At 39.3% G+C, this 12,500-nt stretch overlaps 1 protein-coding gene across 1 annotated transcript; it reads right to left on the minus strand.

The window, feature by feature from the left end:
- Positions 1 to 1,052: 1,052 nt before the first annotated feature.
- On the minus strand, positions 1,053 to 2,623 carry LOC143035766 (uncharacterized). The gene is made up of 5 exons (XM_076202700.1): positions 2,547 to 2,623; positions 2,409 to 2,465; positions 1,552 to 2,313; positions 1,280 to 1,470; positions 1,053 to 1,209 (listed from the first exon to the last, which is right to left on the minus strand). The coding sequence occupies exons 2-5, from the start codon at positions 2,463 to 2,465 to the stop codon at positions 1,071 to 1,073; spliced, it is 1,149 nt and encodes a 382-aa protein (XP_076058815.1). The 5' UTR covers positions 2,547 to 2,623; the 3' UTR covers positions 1,053 to 1,070.
- Between the last annotated feature and the right edge of the window lie 9,877 nt (positions 2,624 to 12,500).

Genomic DNA, 12,500 nt, shown 5'->3' on the forward strand with positions numbered 1-12,500 from the left:
AGTTTAAGAACAAAGACTCCAAGAGACCATAAGGCCTACACTAGGCAGCTCCGTATCCATCACCACCATCCATGAAGTGGTCTAATCTTTTAAAACAACCGAGCCTCAGCGCTTACATGGTTAAATTTATTCCATTCATCGACCACCCTATGTGAAATTCTTGCCCATTCCCTTTATTCCAAATTTGTCCAGTTTGTTCATTACTGCGAGTCCAGCCTGTCGTTTTGATGACCTAGTTTGCATCACCCTCGTTATAACCTTTGATCCACTTGAACACTTGTTAGATCACCCCGCACTTTTCTTTCCACCACCCCGCACTTAGTCTTTCCACTAAGTTAAAGTGCCTAAGCCTCTCTTTGTAAGGCAAAGTTCCCGAGTCCATGTATCATTTGTCACTGTACCGATTCTAGTGAATTATGTCTTGTAGGAGAGGCCTACAGAAGTTTAGTATAGCTTATGCGCCATTTGATGGGAGGGATTGGAAATAGGCAATCCGATGTTGCCACGAACTTCAAGGGGTAGTGTTCCCAGAGATGGCCACTGGATGTTTAGGACTAGGGAGGGCCATTGTCCAAGTGCGCAGTTGTACAGAGGGTATTCGCGATTACTACGTCGCAGCTATTGGAATGGTGGCAAGCGTTCTTTCGCCGTCCGTGGGGGGAAACGTTTAAGCTAGGAGCTTCCTGGCTTTAACGTTAGTCTTTTCTCGTAGTGTTATTATCGAGACTGGGGCACTGAAGTCTAGTTTTTCGCAAGTACTAATCTTGGAGGGAAAGAAAGTTAACCTAGACTATTTGGGGGATTGGATGGGCAAGAGGATTTGTTAAGAGGGAAGGGGGTGACGTCTTAAAGTTACGTTGAGAACTTTGAGGTGCGTCTAAATACAAGCAATGAAAGGTGGTGCTGCAGTAGGTCGAGAACATGGGTGAAGTTACAGATGGTTAGAGTAATGCGAAATATATTTGTATTTCTCCCTTGCAGTCGCTGCAGTAATCCAGAATAAAAAATTGCGAGAGATTTTAGAGTTCTTGGACGTGGAATTAAAATTCGCCTTGGCAAGTTTAAATTTATTAATGTCTTCGGTATACAGGCAAAGAGTTGTAAGGCTGGTAGGGTTTGAAGATAGTTCTGGTAGCTGTCGTATACTCTGTTGCTGGACCTGTTGGGTCTAGGATGGTAGTCGTGGTGATTGTATGAGAGAAGATTTTCCTGTATGGAAGAAATTAATGTTAGAAGAAAGTTTACAGCAAGGTTTTATAGCAGTTGGAACTTTACTTACGTATTGACAATGGTCGAGTAGACTATGGACGTCTTTACGATCGTTTCGTCGACAGGAACAGATGTAATCGTTGGGACGAAACTAGTAGTTATCGTGGTTATTCCTAACGTATCCGTCACAGATAAGATTTGAGTGACCGTAGTTGTTCGTTCATGTGTAGCCAATTTCACGTTAGCTGGCGTGGTTTCGAGCTAGCGAGGAAAGAAAAATTATCAAAGGAAGAATTACGAGACAAGCGGAGCGTTTAAGTGGCTAAGTGGCAAGATAAATACCTGTTTGAAGAAATCTGTTGAAGTAGAGGCTAGGAAAGCTGTAGTTGTGGATGGTATGGCGACGGTGGAAATTCTTGTCGTTGTAGTAAGGGAATATATAGTTTGAGTGACAGTTACCGTTAGGACTCGCAAGTCTAACAAATTATTGCCGAGATCACGGTTTAATTGACCAGTTGTAAACCTAGTTCCTTGGGTATTGGGGCCGTCCTCTATATCTTGCGATCCTAGTTGGCCCTGGATGCGTATCAAACGTTGTAGGCCCTGCAAAACTTCAGGGCTAGTCTGAGGAGATCCTTGATCTTGAAGGATTTGGGGAAATCGTTCAGGGTTAGTCTGAGGAACTCGTCTATTTCCTTCAATGATCTGGGGAAATCCTTCAGGGTTAGTCTGAGGAAATCGTCGATCTCCTTCAATGATCTGGGGAAATCCTTCAGGGTTAGTCTGAGGAAATCGTCGATCTCCTTCAATGATCTGGGGAAATCCTTCAGGGTTAGTCTGAGGAAATCGTCGATCTCCTTCAAGGATCTGGGGAAATCCTTCAGGGTTAGTCTGAGGAAATCGTCGATCTCCTTCAAGGATCTGGGGAAATCCTTCAGGGTTAGTCTGAGGAAATCGTCGATCTCCTTCAAGGATCTGGGGAAATCCAGACTGGGTTTGGGTGGAACCGTCACCCACTTGAGGGAACCCATGTCCTTTCTGGTTTGCGAGGTATAAAAACTGGCGAGGTACACCTTCATTTCCATGGAGGAAAGCGTGGGATACCTGAAAAGATTTGTATATTAGTACTTTCCTCTTTCAAAGAGGAAGCAAGAAGAAAAAAACAAAAAAAAAGGCAATGTATAGCACCACTTATGTACCTCGCTCTGGATTCCCGGGACGAGGAAGACCATAAACAACGATCCAAACCACATCATCTGAAACAATAGTGACCCCATTAAGCTAGTAATCAATATCTAAATATTTTTTTGGCTCACAATCAAACCTTTTCCCCCCACCTTGCTTTCCCAACTGACGTCCGTCTACTTTGTTTTTAGTGTTGTAACCGACTGGCGAATTTTCACCATTATTTTCGTGTATTTATACCCAAGCCGTTCGTGACGTAGCCGCTAGGAGCCACCTGATTGGCCGAGTGGGATTCGCACGGGACGGCGCGAATACGAGTTTAAACTAAGTACAACTATCGATAATAGGAGTGAAGGACTTGCACAAACTAATTGATATCATAACCTGGATTATACCGTAGTGGGAGGAGGGACCGCGGCATTGTCACAAGCTATGATAATTTCTACGAATGTCGGTACAGATGTCTTATATCTTACGGTGTTTCATGCAACTTCAGCCATCGCCAATGACGATCATGACAGTGTAGTTCATTAGACAAACAATTGGATGATGAGCATATCGAAGTTCACAGATGTTATCTCTGTATCTGACATTGCACTATGAACCCGGGCAATGGTATTTTATTCCTGAGATTTTTGAAAGACATGCATTTCAAATTTCCAGTCGAATATCTTTAGTAATTTCCACGAGAACATATCACCCATTTTCAATTGTAGCATGTGGTACATCAGAATATGTCATTGTATCGGTTTATATGCAACATCAGTCAAATTAATTGTATCGGTTTATATGCAACATCAGTCAAATGAATTTGATGTAAAATCAATTATTTTTAAAGAAACTGTCATGCTATGGTCGAACAGTATATTCAGTTGAAGTTTACGTGCCGAAAGAATAGGTAAAATAAATTATTATTCTATAATATATATAAGTTATCAGATAAGATTTGAGATGTACTCATATCCAAATTCTATTGTAACATGTATGTTAGAGAAATAGCAAGTCAAGGTGATACATGTGCGTCCACAGAAATTGTTGTACGGGGTTGGTAAGTATATCATACATATATGGTATAGGTATAGGTATAATGTATAGGTATAGGTATAGGTATAATGGTATAGGGTTGTATCAAGATGAACACTTCAAGCTGGCCGTATATGCATATATTTACATTATCTAAATGAGTTGCATTTGACTTTCATCTACCATGTATTGATATTCTATAACTTCAAAATTTAACGAAATTGTCCGTTACGACCGGCAGTTTCAAATACACCTTTGATTTCTAGGGCGGACAGCTGACCTCCCCCCTTCCCCTATTCTGGACCCCTATGAGGTGATATTAGTTAATATCATCAACACCAGTGTTTTTAATGAGATCTTTCAATAAAACCCCTTTGGGATCAAATGTGGAACATCCCCCCCGACACACACACACACGTGCTTAGAGTGGTGATTGTACAATTGAGTGTTGCTTGAATAGACATTCTATAATTGATCATGGCTCGTGATTATTTTTCAAATTGAGATTTTTCCTTTGCTGTGTGAAGACACTTTAATTGTAATTAGCTAGTTAAAAACCTAACCTAACCGTTTTGTTTGGAATAAATTTGAAAATTAGGGTCAACACATGGCTTTGTAGAAATTATAGTAAATCACGATTAACGTGTTAGTATAATTGTTTATTCTAGCTGCCTCTAGGCGATCTAATTAAACCGAGGGAAACATTCTCAGCATCTCTTGATCTAGACTAAATCGTCTGAGCTAGTTCTTTCAGGATCCATCAACGTGGATAAAAGGAACACGAATGAAAATTAAATCATGTAAAATATATATACGGTGGGTAACAGGACAACACACAAGCATATATACGAACCGTAGTTACTAATCCGTGTCAATGTTTTCGTTTCGTTCTTTTTTCATGAAAGTGGCAGTTACCGACGTACAAATAAAGGCTCCGTCCTCATATGGTGTTTAACTCGTCAGTCTTGTCGGCAACTGCCACTTTCATGAAAAAAAGAACGAAACGAGGATGAATGAGTTATGTATAATCCCAAGGGAAGAATACACTTATTTCACCCATTTTACAAACGTGAGGAGGTTAATTAGATATAGATAATCCATAACTAAACAATAAATCATTCCTCTCATAAAGTAAAAGAATGTGGTGTGTCAATTTTGGAAGAGAACGATCGCTGTTGTAAGAGGCTGGGGTAACTTTATTACGATCAGTGTATTTGATGTTTTTCGGGTGTCGAAAGGAGTTTTTTTTAGCTGAGATATTCCTGTGGAAACCGTAATAAATGGACGAGAGATTCGTTTCCAAAGGATTTGACCCGCAGTGACAATTGCAGAGAATGGGTGATACGTGTTCAAACAAGCTTTTGTTTTGGGTCCATTGGCAGTTGAAACTTGCTCTATTACAGTTGAGGTGTGTCGTTAGTCACAAGATCTCTAAATTGGGCCACGGAAGCAAAGACATTTATTCTATGGATATCAAAGAATGACGCTAATGTGATGCCACAAACTGGCCAATTCGAGAGATGAACACCGAGGTAACGGAAAATAAATGTCGTGGACGCGAGGTGGCAACAATTTGGTGAATTGGTAACTCATCGCAACCGTGACCAGAAGTCTCCTTCTAAAGTATTACTTCTTGCCGATGCCTGTGCTTCTTGTATATTTGGGTGGATAGTATTTATACGCTGTTTGTGTTCCTGTGTCCCCCTAAAGCCCCGGTCACACACACGCGAATCAAGCGAGTTCGTTTGAGTAGAAACGACTTGGTCAATCTTTCATTTTTCAAATTTCCAATATGTTAGAGGTGCAAAAAGATCTATATGTCTGTTTCGTGGGCTACGAAAAGGCAATTGACAAAGTAAGACACGATGAATTAATGAAGATATCGAAGAAAATAGGGGTGGCTGGGAAGGATTTAAGTTAATCGCAAATCTATCGGAAGCAAAAAGCAGCAGTGAAAATAGAACTGTCTGATTGGCAAAAGATTGAAAGAGGCGTGAGAAGGGGTGTGTAATGTCGCCAGACCTGTTTAATTTATACAGTGAGATAATCGTGAGAGATATTTACCATCTAAAAGGAGTAACAATAGGAGGAAGAAATCTCAATAGTATTAGATACGCAGACGATATTGTGTTACTCGCAGAATAGGAAGCTCAGCTAGAGGAATTAGTTACAGCACTAGTAGAAGGAAGTAGAAGCAGAGGTCTAAAAGTGAATAAAAAAGAAAACAGAAGTGATGGGGATGACGAAAAGAACAAGAATGTCCAAGGGTAAAATTTCAAGTAAAAGGAAGAATATTGACACAGGTGGACCAGTTCAATTACATAGGAAGCATATTAACTTGGGGTGGGAAAAAACGACGAAGAGATAAAGAGAAGGATAGCCATAGCGAAAAATAGACTCAACAAAATTAAACACTTTGTAACTAACAATAAAATTAACATGAGAACAAGAATATTTGTAAAATGTTACATTTGGTCAGTATTATTATATGGATGTAAACTTGGACAAATGCAGGACAGGATAAATGCAATAGAAATGTGGATTTGGAGAAGGATGCTGAAAATTTCATGGACAGGATTTAAAACAAAATAAGAAATACTGCAGCAAATAGGAACATAGAGGGGAATAATAGCAACTATCAGGAAAAGACACACTTTGTAGGACACGTCATGAGAAAACAGCAATTAGAGAATACGTGCCTAACGAAAAAAAAAAAAAAAATAGAAGGGAAGAGAGCAAGAGGAAGACCTTGCAGAAAATATATAGACGGGTTAAGGGCGTTTGTAGGAGAAGAAATAACAGATACCATCTTGTGAAGAGCCATGCCCAGACTGGAATGGAACACCATGGTGGCCAAAGTCCAAGTCGATACGGCACCCCGGAAAGGTAAGTAATCGCCTTTGCGTCGTATTTTGAGAAGGTGAATGGCGGGCTAAGAGAAGTTAAACTTGTATGAATATTAGACGTATTGTTGATTTGTGCTTAGGGAAGTCTAAAATACTGTAAGCGAAGTCGTTTTCCAACCTTTCAAATTCACAACATTTGAAGAGAATCGTACATGTATGACTGGCGCTTGTACTGGTGATGGGCGAATATAATTTTTTCTTTGTAATCGATTATTTGGATTACTTTATATCAATAACCGATTACTTTTACCTGGGAATAAACTATGCAGTGGTATATTAAACTTTGTTTCTAGTGTAGTCCCTGGGCAAAATTACCAAAGTATTTTGGGAAAATGGAAAAAAGAATATAGCTGAAAAGTTAACCCACGACTTTAGCATTCATGTTTTATATAAACTCGACTTTAACTGAGGACTGACTACTGAATATTTTTCATCATACAGATCGATATAAAATTTGCATTACGGATGACGAATATTAACGAAAAATTAAAGTATTTTATGAATCAGTCTTTGAATAAAATTTTCTTATTCATTTTGTTCATAATACATATAGATAAATATTAGTAATTAAGTTGTTTTCTATATATAACGCAACTGTATAAATTATGAAATACAGTATAATGAATTCTAACGAAAAATATTTGGTACTACTCACTTTAGCGTGAGGTCTATCACACTATAGCGTGAGGTCTACCACACTAAAGCGTGATATCTACCTCCCGTTAGTAGTATAGCGTGAGGTCTACCATATCCATACATTTATTTTAGCGATAAACACATAATTTGTACGAATCCTAGGAATGTCTTAGATAAATGATTATATTTCTAATTACATTCATATTAGAGGAAGAAATATATGTTATATATTTCCATACATTTATTCTAGCGATGCACACCTCGTACATCTTCTAAAAATGATATAAATAGGTTAGGTTAGGTTAGGTCACATTTTATTAAATGTAGTTGGGCAGGTCACATGTTTGATGGACAGGTGCGGGGAGCTTCACGGAGGAACGCGGGTCACGCGGTAGACTTCAGGCTGCACCTGGACCGGTGAGTAGGCTATTTATGGCGGTAGAACTCACGCTATAGTAGCACCAAATATTTCTTAAGAAATTCTGTGTGTGAGTGTGTGAGTGTGTGTGTGTGTGTGTGTGTGTGTGTGTGTGTGTGTGTGTGTGTGTGTGTGTGTGTGTGTGTGTGTGTACGCGCGTTTTGAAAGTTGTCATCACCCTTTCCGTCCTTTCCCACCACCACCACCCAAACACTCGGGTGATATCGGGTGGGAAGGAGCAAGTAAATACGCGCATGAGAAACAAACAAATAATAAATAAATAAAACTAAGATCAAATAAAATAGATCATAAAAAATCGTAACTCATAACCAAGCATTCGCACAAGAAATAATTTGCACCACCTAGTCAGCGGCGGCGCCAGGAATTTTTAGTTGGGGAGGCTAAGGGGGGGTCTGAGCAAAATTTTGGGGTGGCTTATAGTACTGAAATTTACGCGTTAGCGGCAATCCGAAAGGCGTAGTCCAAGGTCCGGCATGGGGTCAAAGGGACCGGCCTAGGGTCCTTGGTGGGGTCCAGGCCAGGGCACCGCCCTGACGGGAGCTCTGCTAGAATTTTTTGTTGGGGGCTGAGGAGGGACTCGACATGTTGAGGAAGGGGTGGTCTCAGAAAATAAACTCAGATGATGATCATTCACGAACATCTGAACATGGGAAGCATACCATGCTGTTTTGATCCCGGTAAAAAAGTTGATTTTCTAACCTCACTTATCTATATGTTCGAGTGAGGTATATCGAGTTTCCAAACCCACTGCTGGAGGTCTATCATTATCACTTCACTGAGCTGCTATTCCACTTAGGTTGTAAAAAATTACACGGTACTTTGGGCAGGATTGTAATCAAAAACCCCTTTACATGCTCTGCATGCTGTGACTAGGGTTTCTTGAGCTGGATTAAATGTCTATGAATGGGGATATTATTGTCTGTCAATCATCAAATTGTGTAATTAGGCAAGGAAGGAAACCAATTGTATATTTTTACCGTGACCAATTTATCATGCAGTACATGCCATAGGAAATTCAGGGCCAATGTGGAAATTAAAAAGCTTCTTATATAGTATTGTGGGCCCTGGCATCTAATCACCCTTTTAACCCATGTAGCATACGTCTGTGTAAATTGATTCATGAAACATTACTTGAAGTAGGCTATATTTCTTCAATTGTCGAATAAACAAAAACTGAAATAAAAACAAAAACAAAAAGGTTTTACGGTTTGTAAAACATTTATATGAATGAAAATGAAATTCATATATATCTGAACAAACACTTTTGAAACATAAGCACTTCCCTAGAAACTATTTACATAATTCGATAACAAAAATGTAATCCTCTTGCTAAACTTAATTGTAAGTTGTTCCTTAAGAATAGTTTTAAAAACAGACAGAAATACATGTTTTCTTCATTCAGTGTCCTTCATATGAAAAAGCCAGTAAATTCTTGATGCTTCGACATTTCATGGATTTCAACCATAAACAGATAAAGTTAAAAAAAGAAGAGAAACCCACGAAGATATATCTCAGGAAATACATCGTTCCACCTGCTTTAAAACGATACGCCTATTTCTATGGTTGGCATCAAATGCATCGATAATCATATCCCTGTCTAACATCTTTGCTCTTTGGGAATTTATGTTTAATACTCCAAGATTACTGGTACGTTTGTCACCGCTACTGTTACACAAGTAGGTTTTCAGTTGCTTTAGGCACGAAAAGCTTCTTTCTCATGATGCTGAGTTAACTGGAAGAGTAACACTAATACACACTAGCTTATACAAATCTATGAATGCATATTTGTACGGTTGGAGCATGATGGCAAGTTGCATAGGTGTGTCCACTTCCATTCCCTGCTCCTGCTTTCTGGCAATCAACCTTCTTATTTGGTGCAGCTCTACGGATAGATGTTTGTCCTCCACCCCGTAATTTGCAGCCATTCCTGATAGCTTTTCCTTGTTCAAAAAGGTTGGATGATTGGGGTTGAGGGCAGATACTCCGAGTCATTCGAATCTTGTCCTATGCCGGATGTTATGACAAACTCATCCAAGTATCGTGGGGCTGCCCTTTGCCTCTGACGCTCAAGTTGTCTGCGAATCCCTACAGTCTGGCACAATTCTTCAGCATGATTTCGTAGTTGCTCCCAGCTCTCTTCGTTTCTCATCTCTGTGAGACTAGACATCACCGCTTTAACCAAATCAACAGGTGAGGCAAGCTGGAGATCGGGGGACTGGAGTTGATCTGACAAGGTTTTCGTCAAATGCACACCAGATTTCGTCAAATGAACACCAGATTCGTCACAAAATGGTGATCCAGAAGGGCAGTGAGTGACCTTGCTCCACTGGCCCTGTCCATATTTTCCCCTTCCATTAGATGTTTTAGGGTTGCAACGATGGCAGGCAAGGTCCTCATAACAGCTTGGCAGGCTGAGTGTTGGCATGCCCATCTGGTGTCCGATAACCGTTTGAGTTCTATATTTGGTCTTTCTGGGTTCAGCACCTTTTGGAATTTTATAAATTCCTGATGCACCACCGACGAGGAGAAAAAAGTTGTACAGTGATTGGATTGTGACGAAAAACTCAGAGATTGACCTTATATTGTTTACACAGTCAACTAAAACGAGGTTTAGCCTATGAGCTTAGCAGTGGATATATACAGCCTTTGAAACATCTCTTCTGAATCTTTCTTGGAGCTCATTGGTGCAAACCGACATAACTGCCGCTCCATCATAGCACTGACCGACACAGGTACTGTGGTCAATTTTACATTTGGCTAAAGTTTCTTTCCTCTGGAGTAACGATTCTGCATCAAGGCCTTCGGCCGGTGTGGAATCCAAGAATTCTTCATGAAGCTCCTGATCATGGAGATACCTCACAACAATAGAGATCTCCTTCTTCGCTATATCCTTCATTTCATCCACCATGATGGCAAAGTGCTCTGCTTGTTTCACCTCATCACTTATCTCCTTTCTGATCGTACCTGCCATTATTTCAAATAATTCATTCTGTATATCGTGGTGAGTATATTTTGCATTCCCCAGACCGTTAACTTTTTTTGCAACTGTATGATCATATTTGGCTAGCACATTAAGTAATTCCAAAAAGTTTCCTCGATTGTCGGATTCAACCCCTTCTCTGTGCCCTCTCTGGGGAACATTTTGACATGGTGTTTAGAGAAGTACATCAATAACTGCTCTAATGTACCGCCGATTTTCCGCCACTGTCTTGGCATGCCCGGCATCAATGGTTTGATAAATTGTTGCCCTTGTAACTTTCTGCAATTTCAATTCTTCCCAAGCTTGCATCGCAAATTTATAACAAGCTAAAGTATCATGAGCCTTCAGAGACATGTTTGCCTTCTTCCAATTCTTGAATCCAGTGTGGGTGAATGATTGTTCAGCTTGACCAAGCTGGGAAGTTGTAAAATGACGACACGCAAAACAGTAAGCTACATCTTTGACCACGGAATATTCAAGCCAAGACTATTGTTGGTGCCATCGTTTATTGAATGATCTTGTCTGACCACCTTGCATGTGTGAAGGATATTTCTTCAAATCAGGACAGGTAGGCCCACTATCTGGCAGCAGGCTGATGTCGTTTGGCCCTGGAGGACGTCTTGTGTTTTTCTGGGTACTGTCATCATCCACATTCTCTTCCAACTCCGGATTTTCAGTAGAATTAGAAGTACATGGTTCTTGATCGTCGTCATTAACTCGTTGCCTCTTGTGGGGAATTAGGAAGCGATCCATGACATATACAGAAAAATAGAACACATGCTTAAAAATGGGGGTGGGACGAATTTTTCTTTAGGTACTATAGTCCCTATACATAACACACTAACAATCAGAAATTGTGTTAATTTTCGTGGCTCATTCGGCCCTCGCTAGCAATGGCTGATTCGGACCACTTATAGACTTCGTGGCTCATTCGTCAATTGTCACCATTGGGAAATACATTAGGTAGGTTAGGTTTAGTTTAGGTTAGGTTTTAACTGAATTAACTAAATTAGGTTCGGTTCGGTTAGGTTAGCTTAGGTTAAATATTTGTATAAATATTTCATCCTTTTGATGACTTTTGTTACAAATATATGTTAAGCTTATTCATTTTTACATTGATTCTAATTCTCTAAGAAGAGATTAATATTTCTTCTTTAACATTTCTATCTTTCCTCTTTGTCTTTTAACCCAAAATTCATATAAAACATTATTGGCGTTCTCAATATCACTATTATCAAATAACAACATTTATAGTATAGTAACAGTGTCTTCTTGATAGGGTCGCTGGATTCGTTTAAAATCCAATATTGGTAATATTGGACTCGAAACCGAGCGGGTCCCCCTGCGCTAATGTGCTGCGAGCAACACCCACTACAGTAAACGAATAGAAAACATCCTTAAGAAACAAGAGCCTGTATAGTTATTAGTGGAACTGTGAAATTAAGAAAAAGCATGTGCTTCACAACGAAACGAGAACAGTGGAAAGTACATACACAGTTTTTTGTATAATTATGCATAAAAATGTCCATATATCAGTAGCAGCACCACAGTATAAAAACAGATACATTAAGTGAAATCATCTCCATGTGGGGAAAACAATTTACAAGATTGAAACAGCAAGTTGAAAAACCTCAGCATGTACAAAATCACAAACAAACCCACAACCAACCAAATTGAAACTACATGAATAACAACCACGAAATTCCTCAAAGTGTTTCCAATCAAACTGATTGAAGTTTATAGTTGCCAAGAATGCAATTTCGCCTAAAATATGCATCTTACTTATGAACACTACATACCAAACTTGCACGGACAACGAAGGCTGTAAAATTGAAACTTCAATTGATTTGATTTAATTAGTTTGAATTGATTTCATCATATACTGCATCTTTAAGAAATTACTCAGTCTCATTAGTCATTAATATCAGTTATATCTGGTTTTCCATATAAATACGATCCAATCATATTGGCACCATCTCAAATATGACAGAAAAGATCAATGTGGGTAGAGGATAAGAATGAATGCGAAGAAAAGTTTAAGAAGAGTTAAGAACTATGATGAAGTTTGGAGTGTGACAAAGATCAAATGTGATATAATATATATAGATATATATATATATAT

The sequence above is a fragment of the Oratosquilla oratoria genome, chromosome 19, assembly GCF_046742065.1.
Source record: "Oratosquilla oratoria isolate Oo_2021 chromosome 19, ASM4674206v1, whole genome shotgun sequence".
Lineage (NCBI taxonomy): Eukaryota > Metazoa > Arthropoda > Malacostraca > Stomatopoda > Squillidae > Oratosquilla > Oratosquilla oratoria.

What these genes read in the sequence shown, in the direction of transcription:
- LOC143035766 (XM_076202700.1), bottom strand. Translation starts at nt 2,465, where the DNA reads ATGATGTGGTTTGGATCGTTGTTTATGGTCTTCCTCGTCCCGGGAATC. An exon ending in CAACAGATTTCTTCAAACAG is followed by an intron (nt 1,471 to 1,551) that starts GTATTTATCTTG and finishes TTTCCTCGCTAG; the next exon opens with CTCGAAACCACGCCAGCTAA. An exon ending in TACTCGACCATTGTCAATAC is followed by an intron (nt 1,210 to 1,279) that starts GTAAGTAAAGTT and finishes TCTTCCATACAG; the next exon opens with GAAAATCTTCTCTCATACAA.